Raw genomic sequence first — 24,441 nt, forward strand, 5'->3', positions numbered from 1 at the left:
CAAATACAATTTTTTTTTAATGCTGTATTTAAACTGAATATTTAAACCATGCATCTTTTTGCCAGTTCTACTGGGCATAATACATGTGTTTGTTGAATGGAGAAAAAAACAAGTCGTATTTGTATTGTTTATAAATAATACTCTATTTATCTGCAAATGAATTTACAAAATTTTAATTCAAACTAATACTCTATTTATTTGCATGATTTTAATAAGATATTATATCAAAATACTATTTAATCAAAAATTAAATCAACACTTTGTTTCAAATATCAACCAAATAAACTATATATATAAATATATATATTCTTTATTAACTTTTTAGGCATTTCAAATCACAACCAAACAGACTATATATATATTTTTTTTTATTTATTATCTTCTTAGACATTTCAAATCACAATCAAACAAACTAGGTATGTTTGTTTGGAGGTTTGGATTTTGAGGTGTGATTTGAATAGTAAAAATTTTGAATTTGAATAGTTGTTTGATGTGATATAAATAAGTGTTGATGTGATATTTTGAATGTAAAATTAATTTTTAATATAATATAAAAAATAAAAAATAAGTGTTTGATTTAATATTTAAAAGAAAATAGAATAAATAGTGGATTTAAAATTCAATTTCCCAAACAAACACACCCTTAGTCTCAATTCAAACTAGTTTTTTTACCATTTTAGTATATCTCGTATATTACAGTAAAAATAATTATACATTAATATTAAAATACTCTTAATTTTCACGTAAATTACAAACATACAATTAATTAATTTATATATAAAATTAAAAACAAAAATATTAAAAAAAAAAAAACTCTTACATTTTTATTAACCTATAAAATATTAATAATTTTTTTGAATCTATTACTTTTCTTTTAGAATAGGACTGACCGAGTATTTTTTCTTTATTATCTTTTTAGGCGTACGAAGGATTTCTCAACCAATCCCTCGTCTTGGTCTTGTCACCAATCAAGATATAAAAACACAGTTCATAAATTACTCATAAACTTATTTGCGGCAATTTTTTCTACAATACACTATTTATCTAATTTTTTCTTTAAAAAAATATCAAATTAAAAACTTGTTTTTTATTTTTATATATTATACTAAAAATTAATTTAACATTCAAAAGATCATCGTAATATAATTATTCAAATTCAATTTTTTTACTTTTCAAACGAATCCAAAAATTAATTTTTATTATAAATAATTATTGATATAAATAGATGTTGATGTGATATAAATAAGTATTTATGTGATGTTTTGAATGTAAAATTGATTTTTTAGTATAATATAAAAAATAAAAAATAATTTGATATTTTTGAAGAAAAAAATTAAATTCGAAGAATACTTTTCAAAATACTCCATCGATACTTCGAACCAAAAAGTAGTAACTACTAAGATCTTTTCAAAATACACTGTCCTAATACTTGCATATACCAAATGGATCTTCAATAATAAAAACCTATTCTTTGACAATCCCTCTATCACATACCTGTTCTTACTTCATCGTCAACCAAATTGATTGAATGCTTGTCTCCCCCAAGAGGGCTGATTCTGACCTCCCCAAACCATTCCATCATCGACGGCGGCAGAAGACGATGATGCCAGATCTGGACCGCTGCAAATCATCGGAAAAGACAGATCAGGCCCGCTGCAATTCATCGGATAATTATTGATCGCAGAACCCGACAATGGCTGATTAGGGTTTTCCAAGATCATCGGATTTCGATTATTGATTGCAGAAGAAGACGCCGACAGCCAATTATGCTTTCTCCCATATTGTAATAATTCTTTATGTTCTTGAAGGTTCCCATCAATGGCGGGGCAGTTGACCATCCCTTCAAGTCCAAACCCTCCATAGCTGTAAGGAACTTGGCCCTGCAACAATGGCGGATTCCCAATTCCATCTTCCTTGATCTCACGATTATCATCAAAATCAAGATCAAAATCAAATCCAAATCCGCCATTGCTCATCATCAATTGAAGCTTCCTCAATTTCACACACCGAATCTTCTCCTCCAAAGCATCCGTCATTCCTCTCAGCTCTCCTTCCGACAGCCCGTTGAAGGAATCACTCCAAGTCGGGTACTTCTTCCTTACAGTCGCGAGTTCTTCTCCTTCCTCCATTTTTGTCTGGAAGAAATCTGTCAGCCCAAACGTTGTCTTCCTACAAGTGTATTGCTGGCTGTTGCTCTCCATCGCCGCCTTGTACTTTCCGACCAACCGCCGGATCTCCTCGGAATCGCCACGTGGCCAAATCTCCGGCTCCGGCCGATCTGGACCGTAGATTACAGCGCAGCCACTGACGTTGCAGAGAATGGTGAGTTCTTTCATCTTCTTCAGTAAACCCTCCTTCCTCCTCTTGAACATGTTGTTCCTTGATTTCACATCCTCGATAAACTTCATGTTTAATTTTGCTCTACCCATCTTGAATTGGATATGAACTTACTACATGCAAACTAAATTAATTACCATTACTTAGAACTTATTAATTTATATGTGAATTTTTTTTTTATTTATGGAAGTATTGTATATTTTTAATATTTACATGGATTCGTTTTTTGTATTTTATGGAAAGTTTTTATTTTTAATTCCTTAATTAACATTAAGGATTAGATTTTATTTCCTAAATTGAGATTTGCTTACCATTATTATTATTATTATTATTATTATTAGTTTAAGTTTGTTTGTTTGCTTTTTTTTTTTTTTTTAAGGATTTGTTATTTTGTAATTTTAAACTAAAATTAATGTTTTACTATTTATTCGATATGATTTTCAATAAAAATATGTACTTTTTTTTTAATAAAATTTTACATTAAAATACTATTTATTAAATACAAATTTAAATAAGCAATTCACTTCAAATTAATTTTAAATTACAATCAAACAAACCCAAAATAATTGGTAAGTTTGATAGTATTATTTATACAAAAAATAAAAATATTATTGTTGAATGTATTCTTTAAAGAAAAACTTATAAATTGAAAATTTTAATACAATAAAATTTAAAGTAGCCTAAATTTGATTGATGCTTACATACTTTACAAAAGCTAATGTTAGTGTTTGGTTTTTACTTATAAAAAAAACTTTATAAATGTTTATATTGATTTTTGTTTCAAAAAAAAAAAAAAAAAAATTGAAATTTAAAAGTGTTTTTTTTAGAAGCATATTAGGGATAATTTCTAAAAACCACTTCATGTTTAATTTTGCTCGTCCCATCTTGAATTCGATCGACTGATATAAAAGATACGATTCTACGGTACTACATATTATTACTTAGAACTTACTAATTTATATGTGAATTTTATTTCTTATATTTATGGAAGTATTGTATGTATTTAATATTTAGATTGATTCTTTGTTTATATTTTATGGAAAGTTTTATATTATCATTATTTAACTTAAGGATTAGATTTTATTTCCTAAAATCAAGATTTGTTTGCCGTTATTTATTATTTCATTATTATTTATTATTATTATTTGTTTTTTAAACTAAAATTAATATTATTTATTTGATATAATTTTTAATAATAATAATAATAATAATAATAATAATAATAATAATAATAATAATAATGTACACTTTTCTCACAAAATATTATATTAAAATACTGTTCACTTGGTGTTTTAAATGAATGTATTTTTTATGCTAAATATGAAAATTACACCAATAATATAAAAAAAATACTTTGTATTATTGTTAACCTTTTGTGAAAATATAGTAAATATTATATATTGTGTTAATGTATGTATATATTATATTTTTGTACTCCCTCCACCAATTTTATATGTATTTCTTTTGTAATTTACAAAGTAAATGAATATAAATTTAACATATGAAAAGAGTAATATTTATGAGAACAGTACCACCAAGAAAAATTTGGATGAATAAATTTATTATTTAAATAAAATTTCAAATAAACTTCATTTCAAATCACATTAAAATAAACTCAAAATAATTGGTAAGTTTGATATATTGTGTATATAAAAAATTATTATTGTTGAATGTTTTTTTTAAAATAAAACTTACAAATTTGAAAATTTTAATAAAATAAAGTATATAACGAAAATTTGATTGATACTTATATACTTTAAAAAGCTAATGTTATTTCGACTTGTATTTATATTTATATTTGTATTTTTATTTTTTTTTTGGTTGTATTTGATGCAATGTTATGTGATAATTAAGATAGTGTGACCATTGATTTTTACCAAACACTTTGATTTTTATTTTTATAAAAAATACTTTATAAGTATTTATATTGATTTTTGTCCAAAAATAAAAATAATTTTTGAAATTTAAAAGTATGTTTAGGGATAGCTTCTAAAAAAATAGAAACACTTTTAAATTAAATTAAATAGTTGTTTTGTCTATAATAATAATAATAATAATAATAATAATAATAATATGAAATAATAATAAATATAATATAAAAATAATAAATTGTACATTATGTTTAAATTAATATTTAAAATTTAAAATTATAATTGAAATATTAAATTAAAAAAATATATTTTTTTAACTAGATAATTTAAAATTATTAAATAAATAAAATTTGTTTATCCAACTATTTTTTAAAATAATTTTTAATATATATAATATATTATATTTTATTATCACACTAAAAATTAATATTTAAATAAATATTATAGTAATTTTTATATATATAGTTTTTTATATTTCAAATAAAAAATATACTTCAAACTAAAATACTAAACAAATAAATCATTAGTTGTTTTTAGTTTAGTTTATTACTCCTTCCGTCCCATTCCGGGTGCTACACCGTAGACACGGTATTTTATGAGGGATATAATTAGTAGATAATTAAAAATATATTAGTGTAAATAATTATCCTATAATATAAATAATTATAAATTAAGAACGGAGGGAATATTTTTTTTAAGATATAATCCACACACTTTCAAAAAATAAAATATATTTATCACTTCTTACAAAATATACAAGCTTATTATGCTACACTTACCAAGACAAATAAATTTTAAAAAATGAAAAAGAAATATTATTTTTAGGTTAATAATTTTTGAAATAAATGTTTTGCATCATAAAAAAAAAAAAAAATTGTATACTTTCAGTGAAAATTATACATTTAGAAATTTAAAAGAAAAAGAAAAGTAAATATAGGTTTATAATTTTTTGAGGAAATATTTTGAATAATTTAAAAAAAAAAATGCATACTTTTAGTAAAAATTATACATTTAGAAATTTAAAAGAAAAAGAAAAGTAAATATAAAATTATTAACCTAAAAATAATGAAAATTAAATTATAAAAGAGGAACAGGTATATTTATTTTGTGAAATTATTATTAAAAAATATTTTTATATAAAATATAAAAAATTATATAAAAATATAAAAAATAATAAATATATATACAATTTATTAATATTTTAAAAATAAGATATATATATATATAAAATATGGAAAGAATAAAACTGTAAATTCTGAAATAATATTTTATTTTATTTTATTTTATTTTTAGTGCCAAAAGCTCTGACCACATACATTTATTTAAAAACCGAGCAAATTCAGTAAAATCACTGTGAGTTCCACGTGACCGTTGAGGCTTGAGATGCTGGGCCCCAATATATCTGTTCTGTTCTAAACAGGTTGAAGAAGAGCTAACTCCAAATGGAATTTGTGGCTCCTTCTCTTCCACTCTAAATACCAGATTTTCACTCAACCCACATTCCGGGAGCCGAGCCGACCCAACGCCGAATCTCTTCAGCTTCAATGCCTTCTCTTGCTATTTGATAAGGTATCGTACAACTTCTCCTTTATCAAAGACAAGGGTGCTGGATGCTATGGCTATGGCGTCTTCCTATATTCCCAAGGTTAGTGTAGTTTTTCTTGACAATTTCGGTAATTCAATACTTCTTTTGACTCATTACTTTCAGCGTTAAGTTGAGACTGTAGCCGATAGGCTTTGAATTTCTGTTTAATTGAACTTCGCTCTTTCCATCTGAGCAGGTGGAACGAGGTGAAACTAATTGTAGATGATGTATATAAATTATCTTGCTGTAGTGTCTATTTGCTTTTTCTTTCGCTCTTTGTACTCTAGAAATTTTGCCTGCAGCGGTAGAGTTGAGCAGCTCTTATTCTGAATCACCTTTATTGAAAATTAAGAGCAGTTTTGAGCAACCGAACTTATGTATGAAGTTGGATGGTTCTCTGTTTCTTCGCTGAGGCTCTTGTTGTTTTACCTGTTGGCAGTATATGATTCCTGCAATTTTCGGAGATCTTTTGTTTTGAAGTGGAATAATTTTTTTAATAATATATGAAATAAAGGATAATCATGTGACGTAGGTGTGTTCAAGGTGCAGTTATACTAATGGAGAATAGGAGTTTGTTATCATTAGATATTTTACCTAGAGGAGATACTTTGCATAGAGATTTACATCTTGATAATTGGAAAGATCTTATGATGTAGCTGTTGACAGATCTCCATTTTTTTCCCCTCTAGATCATAGTACATGTTTATATCCTCGACTATATGCAGGTTGTAACTTGTAAGCTTTAATATATCGCTTATACACATATTCAATAATTCATTTTCTTTTATCTTATCAATCCTCTCTTGATGCAGGGTTATGGCATTATTATAGAGAGTAGCTCCCATGGAATTATTTCTTCTGCTTCACGTTCATGTCCATGTTATCTTACTGTCTTATGTGCTTACAACCACTCTAAATGCCTGCCATCCCTTTCCTTGCGCCACAGAATTAACTATCATCTCCTGTACAGAACAAACTACACTAGTAAGCCGTCACCATTTTCACCTTACTTTGCATCTGGCGGAGAAGGGAGATTCCGTCTTAAATGCAGACATACCAAGCTTGCCATATTCAAGATACAAGCATCAGTGGATGTTGCCACTCCTGTTGAAGTTATCAATGACTTGGGCTTGGACACTTTAACATTTTTAGCTGTAACTGTATTGGTGGTTCCTGCTTTCAAAACAATCAAGGCTAGCCCTGTACGTATCCATTAGAATATTCATGAGATTACATTCTTAATTTTACTTTGAGATTTTTTGTGTCCACACCTTCATGTGAGGTTTCTCAATGTAATAAAGGTCTTTGACATGATCATGTGAACAGTAACTCCTCCAAAGTTTGAATGGAACTAGGATCCTCAAAGTAACCTTGTTTAATATGTTAACTTGATTTCCTACAGATGCCATCAGGTTTCTTTGATTTCTATAGATGTCAGCGGTTGAACTTGATTAATTTAACTGCCATGATAGCTTTCTTTCTTTGTTGGCTGTGCATATATGCTAGTAGATTGATATTCATTTTATGATTTGAGAAACTAAAAAAACTCATGCATATTTAATTGGCCACATTTGTTTATTCATATCCAACTGCTGCTAATTCATGTAGTTGCTGTTTCAGATCCTAGGTTTCTTCTTTGCAGGAGTTGTTCTCAATCAATTGGGTCTGATTAGAAATCTTATAGATGTTAAAATTCTCTCTGAGTGGGGAATCCTGTTCTTGGTAAGTTCAATGAATGTTTTTGGCTTTTCATTCCCTGATATTCTTACCCTAGAAAAGAGTATTGTTCAAGTAACCACCAAAATTTATCATTCTTTATTTAGCATCTCAAATGAAAACCTTGGAAAGTGGATTGAGACCTTGAATTTTTTTAAAATATGCTTTTCATCATGTTCTATTTGGTACAAGAAGCTATAATTTTCTATTATGTTACTAAAATAAAATCATACATTGATCCAAAGAAATCATTTAATCCCTTGGATGATTAGCATGCCAACAGTGTGGCTGAAAGAATTTTCTGGAAGGATAAAAGGCAAATCCTTTGAAAAGCTTCTAGATTACAGTAAATACCTCTCCCATTCTAGTTGTGACTAATGATTTAAAAGTTCCTGAGAGTTAGAATGTTAGTCTTGCACATCTTGTGTTCTATTGTCATCTTTTTTCAATTTCCTTACAGGCCAATTAATTTTGATGTGTCATGATTAATCTTATTATTTTATGAGTTGAATCTGTCCTTTGTGAAAAAGCATCAAATATTGTCTTCTTATGTCATAAAATCATGCAGTTATTTGAGATGGGTCTGGAGCTCTCACTCGCTCGCTTGAGGGCACTTGCTAAATTTGCCTTTGGGCTTGGGCTCACTCAGGTATATCTTGAAAAGGTTTTTTGTTTTCCTTTCTGCTTCTTTGTTCTTCTTCTCTTTGTTGTTGTTTGCTTGTTTGTTTAGTTTTTTCCTATTGGTTTGTGGAAATGATGAAGTTTTTACTGGTGCAAATATGATAAAGCAGGGATATAACTTTAAGACATTAAATGAAGATATATTATTCTTTATTACCTAGAAGTAAAATCTAGATGTTGGATGGGACATATTCCCTTTTCATCTGTAGTATCGAATGCCATTCTGACCTCATTCATAACATATGCAAGGTATTGTTTATCCTCTGACTGCTTTTGTTTGGTTTTCTCAATTAAAGGTGATATTATCTACTCTTGCCTTTACTGCATTTGAGCTTCCACCAAATAATGCTCTTGGAACAAGAATATTGGAGTTTCTATTCCACTCAAGACCTGACTTGGTGAGTCAGTTTTTGTACAAGCGAAATTGTTCAAGTTACAGGTCATTTGTCACAGGAAGAGAGAATCTAAGAGTAGATAATATAAGACTAATTGGATTCCAATTTTCATTGCCAGTGTGATGCACACTCGCTATGTTAAGGTACTGAATGTGAGAAGTTGAATCTTGAAAATATTCTAAATAGTGGTTTTTGCTTAAACTGGTCTCTCTTTCCTGGAGTATCATTTTTTTTTTTTTTTTTAACGTCTTTTCCAGAGGATCTTAGTAAAGCATCCATTGGTTGTATGGTTGTTTCAGTCTTGTGGGATCTTACTCATGCATTAAATTTTTTATTGGGGGTGAATTACTATGTCAATAATTATGTTATTTTAATTTCATATACACGCCCTAAACCATTCTCAATGTGATGTAGACATGTTATGAGTTGGACCCATCAACTGTGTGTTTGATGGATCCATTTGAGTTTCACCATGCAGCTTCCAATAAAGTAATTTCTATCTTAAAGTGATTGAACATATTTATTTCAGTGATAAAATATTCATGAATGATGGATCACAGTAAAAATGCTACCTTTTACACTACTACTTAATAGTCAAAGGCAACTATGAATTGCTGTCCTGTTCACCACAAACTGGTCAATGTTCATTTAATTTAAAAGGAAGGCGGAATATTTTGATGCACATACATCTCATAAGACAGTGGTCCTGATAATATAATTCCTAATAAATTCCTGGTCACTGATGAGAGCGTCAATGAGAACTATGATCTCTTGTTCTTACAATGCTTAGTCTAAAAGAAATTCAAAAGACTACTTGAAGGGAAGTTTGAAATAATTATTTGATATTGGTCCTATGCAAAATGGCCTGCCTTCTATTTTATATGCTCAATTTAATACTATCCATTATGTCATTACTGACTTTTAATTTTGTCAAAAATTGCAGGTCAATATCCGAAGCATTGATGAAGCTGTGGTAATAGGTGCTGCTCTTTCCTTGTCATCCTCAGCATTTGTCCTTCAGGTACTTCAGTCAGACTAGTTCTTGGTTACATAAGAGAGCTATAGAAATTGGAAGGAGATAAACTGTATTATCTTGAATTGAACCTTTACAACAATATTACATGAATGTATATAGGAAACTGAAAGAGAGATTAGAAGAAGAGAAACAACATAGATGGAGAAACTGAAACAAAAAGACCAGGAAGACTACATGAACAAACACTATAAATATCAAACACTCCCCCTCAAGTTGAAGCATATATATCATAAGCTCAAGTTCTCACATATGTATCACAGTCGTGAACCCCCTAAGCATTTGTGTAGATACATGTTCTCCCCCTCAAGTTGAAGCATATATATCATAAGCTCAAGTTCTCACATATGTATCACAGTCGTGAACCCCCTAAGCATTTGTGTAGATACATGTTTTGGAAGTTTGTTAGAGTTTAGGAAAGTTTTTTGGAATAGTAAAAAATTGAGTAAAAAATAGGTACTTGATGTGATGTAAGTGTTGGATGCTATGTTTTGTAAACAAAATAGGTTTCTGATATTGTATTTTAAATTAATAATAGTTATTTGATATGATATATCATAGAGAGAATTTTTATAAATAGTGCCAAATATGTTTGAAACATATGTAAACAGAGCCTTGGTTTTGGGACTAGATGTAGGGAACTTGGATGACAAATGTAATTTCTCCCACATAATATGACAACCCATTTCAATCTGGTTAGTTCTTCGACAAATGATCATATTGGAGGCAATATGTGCAACTTAATGGTAGCACATTAGTTCTATAGGAAATGAATGCTAATAACACATTTCAGCTGGAAGAATTTTTTATCATGGTACATTTTGTAGAACTTTTGAAATTCTGATTTTCTTTTTTCTTTTTTTTTTTTTATTAATAATGAAATCAGAATCTATTTATGGACATGATACAAACCAGATATACACAAATAATAACAATCCAATCTAAGATAATAGTGACCTAATCTAAACAATAAATCACTTATTAGAGTTGGTGTCAGAGTTCTCAATGAAATTAGAGTTGGGGGTAAGGGATCTAAATGGAATCAGAGTCGGTATTAGGCCTTCAGAGTTGGATGCCCCTTGACAATGACTTATTAATTTCACCTTTTATTCTCTTTCTCGCAATGTTCCTTCGACTCCAAATACTACAAGTTCTTCTCCTAAGATTGTTGTTGATATGGACCATAAGAAGTACAGTATTTTGAAGTGGACCATCAAAGACATGTTGGAACTTGGAAATATCGGGCGGAGTAACAATTAAATAATGTGATTTTCCAACATGTCTTCGATGGTCCACTTCAAAATACTGGAGACCTTATATTTTGGGAAAAGCAAGAAACAAACTGTGGGTGTCTTTTCTCTTTTATGCCTCTGAGTCTTTTCAATCCCTTTTGAATGTCTCTATTCACACATATTATGTATATATTCATTGTATTGTAAACATGCAAAGTGTTATATAATCTTCTCTTTCAATTTCCACGTGAACCATCTCCTTCTTAAAATCTCTAGAGATATGTTCCTATTGAAATCATCTGTCCAGGTGGATCCTCAAAATGAGTTTGGTATGTTATTACCCACATATAGTGACACAAAAGAAAAGTAACAAATGAAACTACCTTGAATTGGTAAATCCGGGGAACTAAAATAAAGATGCATGCACATGCTCTGCACTTCCTCTTTGGAACTCCTGGCCCTTGGCTTGAGTGATTGGTTCTATCAGGAGTTGAATCGGGTTTTTCTTCTGTATCTCCACAATCGATGATGTATTAAAGTAGCCTTGATTGATCTCCAAGAGTCAAGCGTAATGTGCTAACATGTAATCTGTAGCTTCTTGCAGAAAAAGGGGAACTCCCGACTAGATTTGGCTCAGCGACTTTAGGGATACTTTTATTACAGGTATATGTTTTTTGTTTATCCTAATGTTTTCAATATATCCATCTTCATGTTCCTTGATTCTGGTGGCGATGATCATGAACTTTCAATCAAAATGTACATGAACCGTCAATCAGAATGTATGAAGCAATGACATATTTTTAGACTGCTCTACAACTGACATTTGCAGGATATTGCAGTCGTCCCGCTTCTTGTGATATTGCCAGTTTTGGAGAGCCAGGTATGTTAGAAATATTAAGACAGTACATTGTATATTTTAGAGGCAAGTATGTTTTGGATCTTTCCGTCGTGCTTCAGATTTTTTTTTCTTTTTTCTTTTCTTTTCACTCTTTCAATCATTGTGACTATAGTTTTGTTCTAAAATTCCCCATAACCCAATATCAAATCAAAACATTTATTTTTTATTTTTTATATTATGCTAAAAATCTATTTATATTACATTATATAATGATTTCAATTTAAAATTTTTACCGCAAACTCAAAATTTAAACCCCCAAACAAACACGACCTTTCTTTCCCACCAATAAATAAATAAATACTAGTTTCGGGAGATTAGTTTTTAGTTCATTTAGAAATACAATAAATGTCGTTGCAAAATTACTTTATATAGGATAAACTGTTTTATTATTATTTTAAGACTTTAGATGACCTCGTCTAAAAATAGTTGTGCAAGTAAAATATTTTTGCTAAAGTCTTCCAGTGCCTGATTTGCCACCATTTCTCTTAGTCATGTGCATGACTAAGCATCACATTTTCTTCTGTTTTCCCGTTGCCTTTCGTTGCATGCTTGCCTTGAATTTTACTTCAAATAGCATAAAATCAATAAAAATCTATTCAAAGCATCAATATATAAGTATCAAAAGTGCATGCAGAATATAATTTACCAAAGAGTCACATGGAGACAAAGAACTAAATCAGCACATTTACCCCAAGTAATATATTTGGTTGGGTGAGTCAGATAATTTAACTATCCAACTAACCTTCTATATCGTGCAACCTACTTCCATGTTCAGGAAACAACTTTATATTTGCATCTATAGAAGAATCCACATTCTTACACACTGTCATGATTGTTTCTTCTGGCATATCAAGTATGTACTTTGTGATAGAATTAAACCATCTTTTGATCGAGCAATCTCAATCCGTAAGTAATACCATAGTGGTCCTAAATCCTTAGTCTAAAATTGTTTGTGCAGGTGCTCCTTTAAACGTGTGATGTCATTTACATCATCCCCAATTATGACAATATCAATAACATAGACAACCAAATAGACTCATCATCCTTTGGAGGCATGCTTATAGAATACAATGTTATAAGACAGATATTGTATCATTCTAAATTGGTGAAAAACAAGATGGAATTCTTCAAACCATGCATTTTTATTTCGAAACCTAAATAAAACTACCTGATTAACCTGATCCACCTAGCCCTGTCTGGATACCATGCGGAATGTAATTCAATGTGTATTAATCAAGATTAAGGTACCTATATTTATACAGTTACTCAATTAGAGGTTTGTGATTGTGAGTCAAATCTACCAACAAATGATACAATATTATTGGGGGTAATTACTATTTCTGATATATGTGTGTGTTTGTTGAAGTAACGTTTCTGCAAGCAGTATTATTCACATGTGTGTTTTCTACAGGAGCGTTGGGTTCCTATAGAAGGCTACTTTTTTATTCAAATATAATAGCTTATCTGAAAATTGGTTTTGTAAGAAGCTATGTATGATGTGGCTATCAGCATGCACTGAAATGATTTCCTGAATATCATTATTCCTCCATAATAGTTCCCAAGTAAAACATCAATTGCCCATTCCACTAGAACCATTTTTTTTGTGAATTTGGGGTTCTTCTTGTGAAAGAATGATCTGAAGAAGCCGACCACTGCTGTTGCTTCTACTTGACTTCTAATACAGATTTAACATCTACTATCTGCAGAATTTGGTCGAAGAAAGTGTTTGGCCAATGCTTGTACAAGAAAGTTTAAAAGCTTTACTTGGATTAGGCCTGCTTTCTCTTGGAGGGAAATATTTTCTGAGGCGGGTTTTTGAGGTGCAAACCCTATATCCAAATGGTCACACCTTCATATATACTTCATGTCTGCCTAAAGATTAATTTTGGTAGCTAACTGCAGGTAGTTGCAGATGCAAGAAGTTCAGAAGCTTTTGTTGCTCTATGCTTGCTTACAGTTGCTGGGACATCACTTATAACACAGAAATTGGGCTTCAGTGATACGGTTGGATATAGTTTCTTTTTCCATAGATGTCTAATATGAATGCATAGCTATGGTTGATGCAAAATTATGTTTGTTTTATTTGTAGCTAGGAGCATTTCTGGCTGGGGCCCTTCTAGCAGAAACAAACTTCCGAACGCAGATTGAAGCTGATATTAGACCTTTTAGGGGTTTACTTCTTGGGCTATTTTTTGTGACAACTGGAACTTCAATTGATATGCAGGTACCATATATTCTGACATCATGTGAGTGTTTTCTATTTTATCTTATTAAGTTTTTCTCTGTTCCATGTCTATTTAACATGCACATGTCTTCATTATATGCAGCAACTTGTCTATGACCCTATTGCCTGCCTATTTTTATTTGAATTTTTCAGCCAGTAGTTCTCTTCTGGCAATTTATGTTTTTCACCTTGTCTTTGGTTCTATAGAGTTTATCATATCATTTATACCTACATTCATGTTATGCAGGTTCTTATTCGAGAGTGGCCAAATGTGTTCTCACTCTTAGCAGGGTTAATTGTTATTAAGACACTGATTATAACAGCAATAGGTCCAAGAGTTGGACTAACTCTCCAAGAGAGCATAAGAATAGGCTGGCTTCTCTCCCAGGGAGGTGAATTTGCCTTTGTGGTTTTTTCTTTGGCAAACAGGTATATTTTATTCTTTTGCTTAACCATGTGCCCTTGTTATTGTTAGCTTTCCTGTCACCAGCTAATATTATTTTTTGTTACAGGCTTGGAGTGCTACCACTTGAACTGAATAAACTACTTATAATTGTTGTTGTCCTGTCAATGGCTTTGACTCCTTTACTCAATGACATAGGGAGAAAGGTAGCAGATTTTGTTGGCGAGAAGTTTGGAGATGAGGCTGTAAGTTATTACAGAAGCACTCAATTTTCATAAACAGCTGTGTTAATGGTGGCATTCTAATGTGGCTTGAACTGATTAAAGTCAATCTGACTTCAAATATAATTAATTTTTATTTATTCCATCCAGGCGTGATATTGCTCTTACTTGGAGCAGTTAGTTAAATGATTAAGTTGAGTTGGAAAGTATCAGTTATTTTATTTTGTTTTGTTTATTAATACTACTTGCATTTTAAAATCACAAAGCTATTGTGATCCATGTAATTGAGCTAATGACCAAACTACCATTGTGATGCAGAAACTTGATGACTCTGTGAACTTTGATGTTAGTGACCCTGTTGTTATAGTTGGATTTGGGCAAAAGGCTCAGGTAAGACTGAATTATATTGAAGTGTTGCAATGAGCCAAAGTTAACCCATTTGGTTGCTGAGCCATTTCACATGCAGGTGCTTGCCAATTTCTTGTCCACTCCATTGGCTTCTGGGGTAGATGGCAGCGTTGGTGCAGGATGGCCATATGTTGCTTTTGACCTTGACCCTTCCGTTGTGAAGGTAAAAACTAAAATGCTTGCAAATGTGAGGAATACTCTTGTATTGTTGCTCGGGTCTAGGACTATGAAACGAACCTGTTGTCCTATTCTAGATATGACTACACCTGATATCACTAGTTTTAAGTTTAAGAAACTGGATAATGTTTAGTTTTTATGTGTAGAAATGAAGTTGCAATTCTGTCTGACCTGGCATCTCAAACTTTGATGGGTTTTGTGTATGTTAAGGTGTTTAATGAAACAGATAATCATTGGACCCAATAGTGCTTTTTGGGTGTGTGTTTTCCTTTGCAAGTATCCATCATGTAGGATATTATGCTTTCAACCCTTTTTTTTTTTTCCCAGAAGAGGAATCTTTTGTTGATTAACATATCTGATGTTATGGGTGTTTCAGTTATCTAGAAAACTAGGTTTCCCTGTTCTCTATGGTGATGGCTCCCGTCCGGCTGTTTTGCAATCTGCTGGTATCAATTCTCCGAAAGCTGTTATGATCATGTACACAGGGAAGCAGAGAACTATTGAGGCTGTTCAGAGGACCCGTTTGGCTTTTCCTGGGGTATTTTTTTTACCCTTCTCTCTTCCACTCTCTTTCCATTGCATGTTTGCATGTATGTCGATTTTTCATTTGGATCAATTTAATCAAGTGTCCAATGACACAAACCACCAATCCTACTTCAAAAGGACAATTAAGTGTGTGTTTGTTTGGAGGTTTGAGTTTTGGTTTGGGATTTTGAACAGTAAAAACTTTGAATTTGAATAGCCTTACGATTATATAAAATAAGTATTAATATGATGTTTTCAATGTAAAATTAATTTTTAGTATAAATAAAAAGTGAAAAATAAATGTTTAATTTAATATTTTTGGAGGAAATTTTTTTAATGAATAGTAAAAATTTAGAAAAGATTTATAGACGAACACACAATTAATGGAAAACTAAAGTGAAAGATCACATACCATTTTCATAATATGAGTTTAGTGCTTAGTTTCCCATATAATGTAGATATATGCATTATATATTAATAATATTTGTTTTTTTTCCAAAATTAGAACTGTTATGATTCTGGTTCTATTTCTTATGAACCATTTTGTATAAATGAGTTATTCTACTGTTCCAGTTCTGGATCCAAATTTTCTTTTCAGAATTGAAACTTGAAGTGTTATAGTTACAGTGGGTTCCCAGTTTCAAGTCGACTTGTCGCGGTGCCTATGTTATAACTTTGTATGGATGTAAACTTTGCAGATTCCCATATATGCTCGTGCTCAGGACATGAGACATTTGTTAGATCTGAAGAAAGCTGGTGCAACTGATGCCATTCTAGAAAATGCTGAGGTACTGCCGCCACAATTCATACAAAAAACTCCATTGAACAAATAAATAAATAAAATAAAATAAAATTGTTAAGCATTTTCACTCCCGCTGCTTTATATCTCTACAGACAAGTTTACAACTTGGCTCCAAGCTTCTTAAGGGGCTCGGTGTCATGTCAGATGACGTGAGTTTCCTGAGTCAAATAGTGAGAGATTCAATGGAATCGCAAGCTCAAGAAGCCTTATCAAAAACAGACGAGCAGGAATTGAATGTCATGAAGCCATTGAAGGTATTCAAATAGCGCCATTGTCTTTGCATATGGAAAGCAAATTCAGAAGAGTAAAATTTACGTCATCATTCTCTCGAGTTAATTTAATGATTGAAGTTATGCTTACTTTTATACAAAATTTCCTGCTCTCAGCAATTATCTCTCTCTTATTTTTATTGTCTATTTACCTATGTGTGCATGTAGTAACCAAGCTATTGTTATTTCGTAAAGGTGAGGGTTGCTGACATAATTGAGGAGCAAAATAACAACCAGCCACGAAAAATGAATGGAAACAGTACATTGAAGTTGTCGACAGCAGGAGTTGATGGATCTCTCTCCGGGCCTGGGATTGAGAACGACGAGGATGAGGCTAGAGGAGTGCTGTATTGTGAGATCGATGTAGAAAGACACACTGATGAAGGTGATGCTAGCGAGTAACCAGCCGAGTTGGCTTTTCTAATGAGGGGAGGAGGCTTCAAGGTAATTGGCTTTTCTTGATGCAATTTATGAGCATTGGATTCTATTGAATTTTGCTTATTATTACTATTGCATGTATATATGAAAATTGTGCAAATACATAACATAAGCAGGGGGGTGGTCTAAATGACAAATTCTAGTAACCACTGCTTGTACATACATACATACAGCCATTGTTTACTACATGGGACTAATTAATATTTGTATTATATTAATGGAGCTCATAGTTGGTACTTAGGGTGCCTGTGCTGGTTCCTCGAGCAATAACAATAACAATCGATATGTCTACATCGTACATAGAGCGTAAGTGATGACCCGATAGTGTGAAGGTCGAACTTGTGACCGTGAGATTATGAGTTCAAAACCCTGACACCTCAGATCACATGTCACACATGATTCGCTCGCCCAATGTGATTTTACCTGTCAGACCTAGTTTACAAAGTATTAGGTTTGGCCGAAGGTTTACCCAGTGCGCACTTTCGTCGGGTACAGCTGGGTTTATCTAGTATAACTTGTCTTGATGAAACTAATTTGCAAGAGTATTACTAAAATTGATTCAGAATTCTCACAATTATTGTACCTATGCAGTCGAAAGTGGGTTTCTTTGAAATCAATTAACTAACTATTCATTCAAATATAAAAATCCATAAGATGAGAGAAGTTTAGAAGATGTCATAATTTGCAGCAGCAACCACAAGTGCCCAACCCTACAAAAAGGGCAGAAACTAACTAACAAAACACAACCACCGAATTGAACAATAATACTCTTATATATATTTCAACACACTAGGGGAATATGTATGTATTTATTTTATGATGATTGTAGAATCTTCTTATAATCCATGAATGTTCCGTTGAAGGGATTCACCCTGCCTTCTGAGACAACCCATAGTTGATCCACACTTCCCGATATCAAATGTTCGTCGTGACTCACCTGCACACCCCCACCCGCCACAGTTTAATAATAACAATAATATATAATTATAATAATTAGTAATGTTAAGGGACAATACCATCAGAACTCCTCCTTGGAACAACACCAGACCTTGGATCAATGCCTCCACGGCGTCCAGATCCTGTCAATTGGTGGTTTTGTTATATACAAGATTCAATACAAAAACGACAGTTTCTTCAAGTAATTAATAGCAGCTTCCACAAAACAAGAAAATTCAATCCATGATCTATCACAATCCACTTATTATATATGCATTTCCTATAAAGATGTTAAAATCACAAAATAGAGGAACGAGAAAAACTCACAAGATGATTCGATGGCTCATCAAGAAGTAAAATATGAGGCTTTTTGAAAGTTATCTTGGCAAATGCAACCCTGCTTTTTTGACCACCTGGCATTTTGCTCAAAAACATATCAAATAAATTCCAACTCACCGAGCAGGCAGCTATAGAAGGCACAAGTAACAGAGTGACCTTACCTGATAATGTATACATTGGCTGTAGGGCAAGGTTCCCAGTTATTCCAAATGAACCTAAATGACTCCTTAGCTTCTGTTCCGGCACTCCCTGCACACCACAGAAGTAAGTATTTTCAAACTTCAAAGATACAAAACGACAACTGAAAATACATTCTCTAGGTAAAGACTAGTTCGATACCAAAATTTCCAAGGTAATCAACTATGGTATTTCTAGCTTTCTATCAGTATAAGTCCTTAGAAATAACCAAAATCTACAGAATCTAAATGTAGAATATAGTCTATGATCGCCAGTCTCGAAGTACTTGCTCTTAAATTCTACAGAATTAACTTAAAAGTTAACACGAGAGATGCTCAGATGTCCACTATTCATGCAACAACCAAATACAAATGCCACATGATATTGGAGCAGGACTTACTGGGAAGCAGCGCATCATGTAAAGAAGTGGATTCGAAGAGAGGTCTAGGCCATCAACATGGTGCTGATTAAATACAGCAATGCGAACCTGAAAGGCAAAAGGCAATACTTCACCATCAAGCAGAGAGGGTATTAATTTGACAATTTGCATGTCTACAGCTTGTCAACTGTTCAAATTGTTGGCTCTACTCAACACCATTTATTTTGAAAAATTTAAGCAGTCAGTTGCAAAACCTACAAACTATTATGTTTTAATCAATGCCTGATCTTGCCCAAGCCAGAAATATCCCCTTGAGTAATTGACAGAATAAAGAATCTGAAGTTAGTGGACCAATTGATGAAATTGGTCCAACTGAATAGAGTTTACAAGAAATCATGCATTATAAGGTGACAAACATTGGCTATACCTTTGCCGAACGGAATACTGTCCCGGAGGTTGGTTGAAGCTCCCCAGAAATAAGCTTGAGTATGGTTGACTTTCCAATACCATTTGGGCCAACCACTGCAAGGCAAGTATGCAAATATCGCCAGTTGGTATAAAGTGCATATAAGAAACTAACTCATAATTAATATGCATAATTGACAATCTCCCTAGGAAGCAAAAACTAGAGAAGCATAAGTAACACTAGACAGTAAAACAAAACCATTCAGTGCCTTCAGAAAAAATAAAAAGTAAAAAATAATTAATAAAAATCTTACTTGATACTCGGCTATCAAGATCAATTCCGAAATTCAGATTCTTAAACAATATTGGGCCCCCAGGATATCCAAAAGATGCATCACTGCCATGATTACAACCAATCAACCTCAGGAAGGTACACAGAAAAAAAGTAGAGTAATGTTGAAGAAATAGGTTCATCTGATTAAGCAGTGCAGATAATGGAGAAAATGGCACAGGTAGTAGCAACTCTGCAGGTATTATAACTTGTCATCAATGTAAAGTGTTGAACCTGAAGCTTATGATTGGCGGGCCGGGTCTATCATCAGGAGATGGAAATTCAAATTTGTAGCTGCTCACAGTAAAATCAGTAACACATTTCAGAAGGTGTCAAGATCTTCTCTAATTTACCCAGGCTAATAACAAAAGATGAGAAATGGTGACATAAAAAAACAAAGATAATGACTGAATAAAAATATCCATACTCAGGATCATTGATAATTTCATCTACATGACCCAACCGTTCCAGTGCCTGAAAGATATATGGATATAAACAATTTTCTGTTAAAATCAAACAGCAACTGAAACAATGTTCTGTCATTATTCGACCTGGTATCACACAGGTCATTTATTTATTTATTACAGAAATACTAAATATATAAATTTAATAGAAATATTTAACTCTGAAAAGGACAGGAGAAAAAGGATGATAAATATACCTTTATTCTTGATTGAACAAGAGATGCACGCTTTGCATTATATCGGAACTTGTCAATGAATGACTGCAAAAAAAGAAACCATTTAAGAGAAGAAAACCAATTTTGCACCAAAAACAATAGGCAGATTACAGCAGATGAATAACACCAGTCAAATCAGTTATGAGAAAACAAGAACCTGCATGTGTGATCTAGCACGTTCGTGTGCCTCTATAGCCTTTTGTTTGTTTTTCATTTGCTCTTCCCTTGTCCTCTCGAATGTGTCATAGTTTCCTCGATATGTGTGCAATTGTTTCCCTTGAAGATGGAGAATGTCTGTGACTACCTGAAAGGAGTCCATAGAGAGTATTCTTTTAGACAGTAGTAAAACAGAACAAGCTAACCTGGAAACTATTATCCAAATCAAACATCCAAGAGGAGTAAAGTCATACAGTGTTCAAAAATTCCCTAGCATGTGACACAACAATAAATGTCTTCGGCCATTTCACCAGGTAAGATTCAAGCCACAGGACAGCATGGAGATCAAGATGATTCTGTGAACAAAGTCAAAACATGTGTTAACAAAACATTTTTACATACAATGAGATATGGGAATATGCATAATGTACCGTAGGTTCATCAAGAAGTAAAAGATCAGGCTCAATAAACAGGGCCCGAGCAAGTGCAATTCTCATTCTCCATCCTCCAGAAAAAGCTTTAGTCGGCCTCTTTTGCATTTCTGGAGAAAAGCTAAGACCCTAAACAAATTTTGCATTAACAGATCTATCAATATTTAATAAAAACAAATCCTGAAAATATGTTAGTTAACCACTAAATGAAGTGGCTGCTTAACTATTACTTGGAGAGAATGATAACAAGAAAGACCATATTATATTATATCTTTCACCAAAGTATATCTTGTATTCCATAACCCAAGACAATTAAGGATATTGCATCATGGATGAACTTTATTCTGAGTAAAGCAATTAAGGTTAGGAGCAATATCATCAGCATTTCTCCTTGATATCATACAGAAGTTAAACATCTAAACAAATACTCTCAATCCCAAGAACCGCTTATTACATTAATAAAATGAAAAAGAAACTAACCGCAAGAATGGAAGCTGCGCGTGCCTCAGCCGAGTAAGCATCAATGAACTCAAGCCTCTTATATATCTCTTCAAGCCTCTGTGCAACTGAATCCTTGTCAACTCCACCATTTTGCTCACTTTTGGTCTTTCCAGTATCTTTATCCGGGTTCTAAAGGAAAGTAAAATCCAAGAATTTATGTACCGAAAATTAATGGAAAATGGCAACAGATGGAAAACATCTGAAGTTGGCTCCTCGAACCTGCATCGCAAGCAAAGAGGATTCTTCCTCTAAAAGTCGAATTCTTTCCACATCAGAATTAAGCACACATTGCAAGGCAGATGTATCATCACCAACTACTTCTTGTTCTACATGTAATATCTGACAATTCTTGGGAATACCATCAATAGCGTGCATGGCCATGTACCTGAGGAAGGTAGTTTTACCAGTACCATTCCTCCCAACAAGACCTACATGGAGAAAAAAAGTGTTATCATGAATGCATAAATTAGATAGGGTGCATATACAAAATTAATCAAATAGCTAAAAGATCAATTATAACTCTTTCAGGCCTTGAAAATTGACTTGAATTAAACTACAAATTTCCTTGCTGCAAATTATTGTCTCATAATGTTAATTAAGTATGGAGAGAATAATTTGAAGGAACCTGGTTCCAAGATAACCTAATCACGAAAGGCTCTCATTCACAAACTGTGATGTAAATTTCATAAGTAAAACCCCAACAAAGTTTAAAGTTTAGTTACTGCTTAAATGAATGCAAGTAGTGCACCAATCAATTTTTTCTTTTTTACTTCCGACAGTAGCAGCTCACAGATATTCACAATAAGAACACTCCTTACTAAAAAATAAAAATCACTGGGTAGAATTTTAAAGCACTTGATAAATTAGGTCCTTTGTTGATCGTGAGAGACTAACCATAGTGCCTTCCGAAAGATAGTGTAACACAACCATCCACAATAAGGTCACGCCCCCCAACAGAAATATTGAAGTTTTCCATGTGGATATCTCTCACAGCTGCACTGTCACTGTTCTCATGGGTTACAACAGCATCAGGAATCCCAGCTCTAACTGCTTCCATTTCCTTTAGGTGCATTTGGTATTGTGCCTGCAAAACACCCAATATAGAACAAACTAATACAAAAATAGATGCTAACCACTTCAAAACCTTACTTCATCTCTCATTTTTCCTTGCCTTATGTACTAACTAACTAACTACCCATAAAGATAAATAAAGATTCAGCTAATCTAGGATTCAACTCCCAATACCACACTATAATATATTCGTTTTTTTCCCTTTTTTTATACCTCTCTATTGCGTTCATCCTTCCTCTTCTTCCTTTCAATCTTCATCTTATCCCGCTCAGTGAGTAGAGGCCCATCCACTGGTTCTGGTTTCTTCTTAGGGGCTACTTCCTCATCCATTCCGTCAAACATTCTCACTGGTGCCAATAGGCTTCTCACTGCAGGTTTTTCTTTTACCAATCCATGTTTCCCAAATTTATCTGAGAGTTTAACACATACCTGTAGCCATTGAAAAAATTATACTCCAATCTTTAAGAGAGCAAGGAGATAATCATAAGACCCTGCCTAACTATACATTGCTAGTCTATGTGGGAATACATTCTGCTGAAACATTGAATCGCTTTATATTCTTGACAAATACTTCTTCCTAATTCAATGAGGTTGCAAGAAATCTGAACTCCAATACGAAGACAAAAATGAAAAGCCAAGCACCATTCTTATCCAGGAGTAACATTAGAAGTTGAGATAGAACACGTAACAGTATAAATACAAAATTAGAAAACCAATTACAAAATAAAAAGCATTCAATTACGATGTCGAGCAACATCAACAATATCCATTGGCCATCCAGATTGCCGAAAAGTAAACAAATAAGAAACAAAGCTTGAATACAATCAACCCATACCGATCGGCATTCAGAGTCGTCCTCTACGCATCCAGAGTCCACGAGAAGCTCCCCAAGGGCTTCGAATACACCTTCCCCGTCGTGACCGAAATCGAAATCCTCGTCGGCGAGGACGTTGATGATATAGTCTACAATTGGAAGGTCTAACTCATCCAGTCGCCTCCCTAAAACATCGTGCACCACCGCGCTTGCCACTTCCGCCATCTCAACGGCGGAATCAATCAGTTTCAGGGATCGAGTATGCTTCGTGTGGTGAATGGTGATGGCTTCGCGTGGAGCAAGAAATATGAAAAGGCGGCGAGGGAGATAAAATCATAAAACCTGTATTTCGTTAAATTTCAATTTGACCATTGAACTTTATCAAAATTGCACTCTCACCGCTCTCATGTTTTGCTACTGAGCAAAGAAAATCAAAACCAGTCTGAGTCTCACTCAAACCTACATTTCCCATTTTTAGTCTCATTTAAACAAAGTCTTATTTAAAAGATTATTCATATATTTTTTTTCTTCCAGTACGATTATCCGGTCTAATTTTAATTTTGTATTTACTTTCATGTATTCAAAATTGAAAACAATAATACTTTCTCTCTCTTTTTCAAAAATTGTCTTTGTTTTTTCATTTTCTTTATTATTTTATTATTTAATAATTATGATCTCCACCTTATAACAACACTATTTCTACATTTTAAACTATTCATAATTATTACTCTAACCTAGATATTTTAGTTTTTATATTCTACTATATAGTATAAATAAAAAAATTACAAAAATATTTTTTGCATATTAATTATTATATCAAAATATAATATAAAAAAATTACAAAAATACTTTGTTAATGTCTTATATAAAAAAATTTTACAAATATAGTGATGATGAAAAAGTAAATATGACCAGACTCTTAGAAGCGATGGGAAGGAAGAATATTATTTAATTTTTTTACTTAATAAAATATTTAATCATCTTTACATTTCGAAAATATTTTATAT

The 24,441-nt window shown here is 32.2% G+C and overlaps 3 protein-coding genes across 3 annotated transcripts; 1 reads left to right on the forward strand and 2 right to left on the reverse strand.

The window, feature by feature from the left end:
• Positions 1–1,511: 1,511 nt before the first annotated feature.
• LOC127253056 (MADS-box transcription factor 3-like) lies at positions 1,512–2,429 on the reverse strand. Its single transcript, XM_051277476.1, has one exon. It carries the CDS (start codon positions 2,427–2,429, stop codon positions 1,512–1,514), a length of 918 nt encoding a protein of 305 aa, XP_051133433.1.
• A 3,223-nt stretch (positions 2,430–5,652) lies between these two features.
• On the forward strand, positions 5,653–17,433 carry LOC127255328 (K(+) efflux antiporter 3, chloroplastic). The gene is made up of 19 exons (XM_051280824.1): positions 5,653–5,853; positions 6,606–6,995; positions 7,414–7,515; positions 8,078–8,158; positions 8,487–8,588; positions 9,529–9,606; positions 11,445–11,513; positions 11,680–11,730; positions 13,455–13,568; positions 13,651–13,752; positions 13,838–13,972; positions 14,220–14,401; positions 14,485–14,620; positions 14,915–14,986; positions 15,063–15,167; positions 15,558–15,719; positions 16,405–16,494; positions 16,601–16,762; positions 16,973–17,433. Exons 1-19 carry the CDS (start codon positions 5,824–5,826, stop codon positions 17,177–17,179), a joined length of 2,370 nt encoding a protein of 789 aa, XP_051136781.1. The 5' UTR covers positions 5,653–5,823; the 3' UTR covers positions 17,180–17,433.
• Positions 17,434–17,817: 384 nt separating this feature from the next.
• On the reverse strand, positions 17,818–23,780 carry LOC127254914 (ABC transporter F family member 3). Its single transcript, XM_051280266.1, has 18 exons — positions 23,456–23,780; positions 22,834–23,049; positions 22,444–22,633; positions 21,769–21,977; positions 21,529–21,678; positions 21,049–21,177; positions 20,872–20,973; positions 20,619–20,765; positions 20,444–20,506; positions 20,210–20,256; positions 20,017–20,076; positions 19,766–19,848; positions 19,474–19,568; positions 19,068–19,154; positions 18,652–18,739; positions 18,479–18,564; positions 18,232–18,294; positions 17,818–18,152 (listed from the first exon to the last, which is right to left on the reverse strand). The coding sequence occupies exons 1-18, from the start codon at positions 23,657–23,659 to the stop codon at positions 18,030–18,032; spliced, it is 2,142 nt and encodes a 713-aa protein (XP_051136223.1). The 5' UTR covers positions 23,660–23,780; the 3' UTR covers positions 17,818–18,029.
• Positions 23,781–24,441: the final 661 nt, after the last annotated feature.

This window comes from Andrographis paniculata, unplaced genomic scaffold (genome assembly GCF_009805555.1).
Source record: "Andrographis paniculata isolate CXL003 unplaced genomic scaffold, ASM980555v1 Contig12END, whole genome shotgun sequence".
Classification (NCBI taxonomy): Eukaryota; Viridiplantae; Streptophyta; class Magnoliopsida; order Lamiales; family Acanthaceae; genus Andrographis; species Andrographis paniculata.

Excerpts from the sequence above, each read along its gene's own strand:
- LOC127253056 (XM_051277476.1), bottom strand. The coding sequence starts at position 2,429 with ATGGGTAGAGCAAAATTAAACATGAAGTTTATCGAGGATGTGAAATCA.
- LOC127254914 (XM_051280266.1), bottom strand. The coding sequence starts at position 23,659 with ATGGCGGAAGTGGCAAGCGCGGTGGTGCACGATGTTTTAGGGAGGCGA. Across the intron at positions 20,766-20,871 it reads CTAGGGAATTTTTGAACACT|GTAGTCACAGACATTCTCCA; the intron begins GTATGACTTTAC and ends GACTCCTTTCAG. Across the intron at positions 20,077-20,209 it reads GAAATTATCAATGATCCTGA|CTACAAATTTGAATTTCCAT; the intron begins GTATGGATATTT and ends TACTGTGAGCAG.
- LOC127255328 (XM_051280824.1), top strand. The coding sequence starts at position 5,824 with ATGGCTATGGCGTCTTCCTATATTCCCAAG. Across the intron at positions 11,514-11,679 it reads TAGGGATACTTTTATTACAG|GATATTGCAGTCGTCCCGCT; the intron begins GTATATGTTTTT and ends TGACATTTGCAG. Across the intron at positions 14,621-14,914 it reads AGAAGTTTGGAGATGAGGCT|AAACTTGATGACTCTGTGAA; the intron begins GTAAGTTATTAC and ends ATTGTGATGCAG.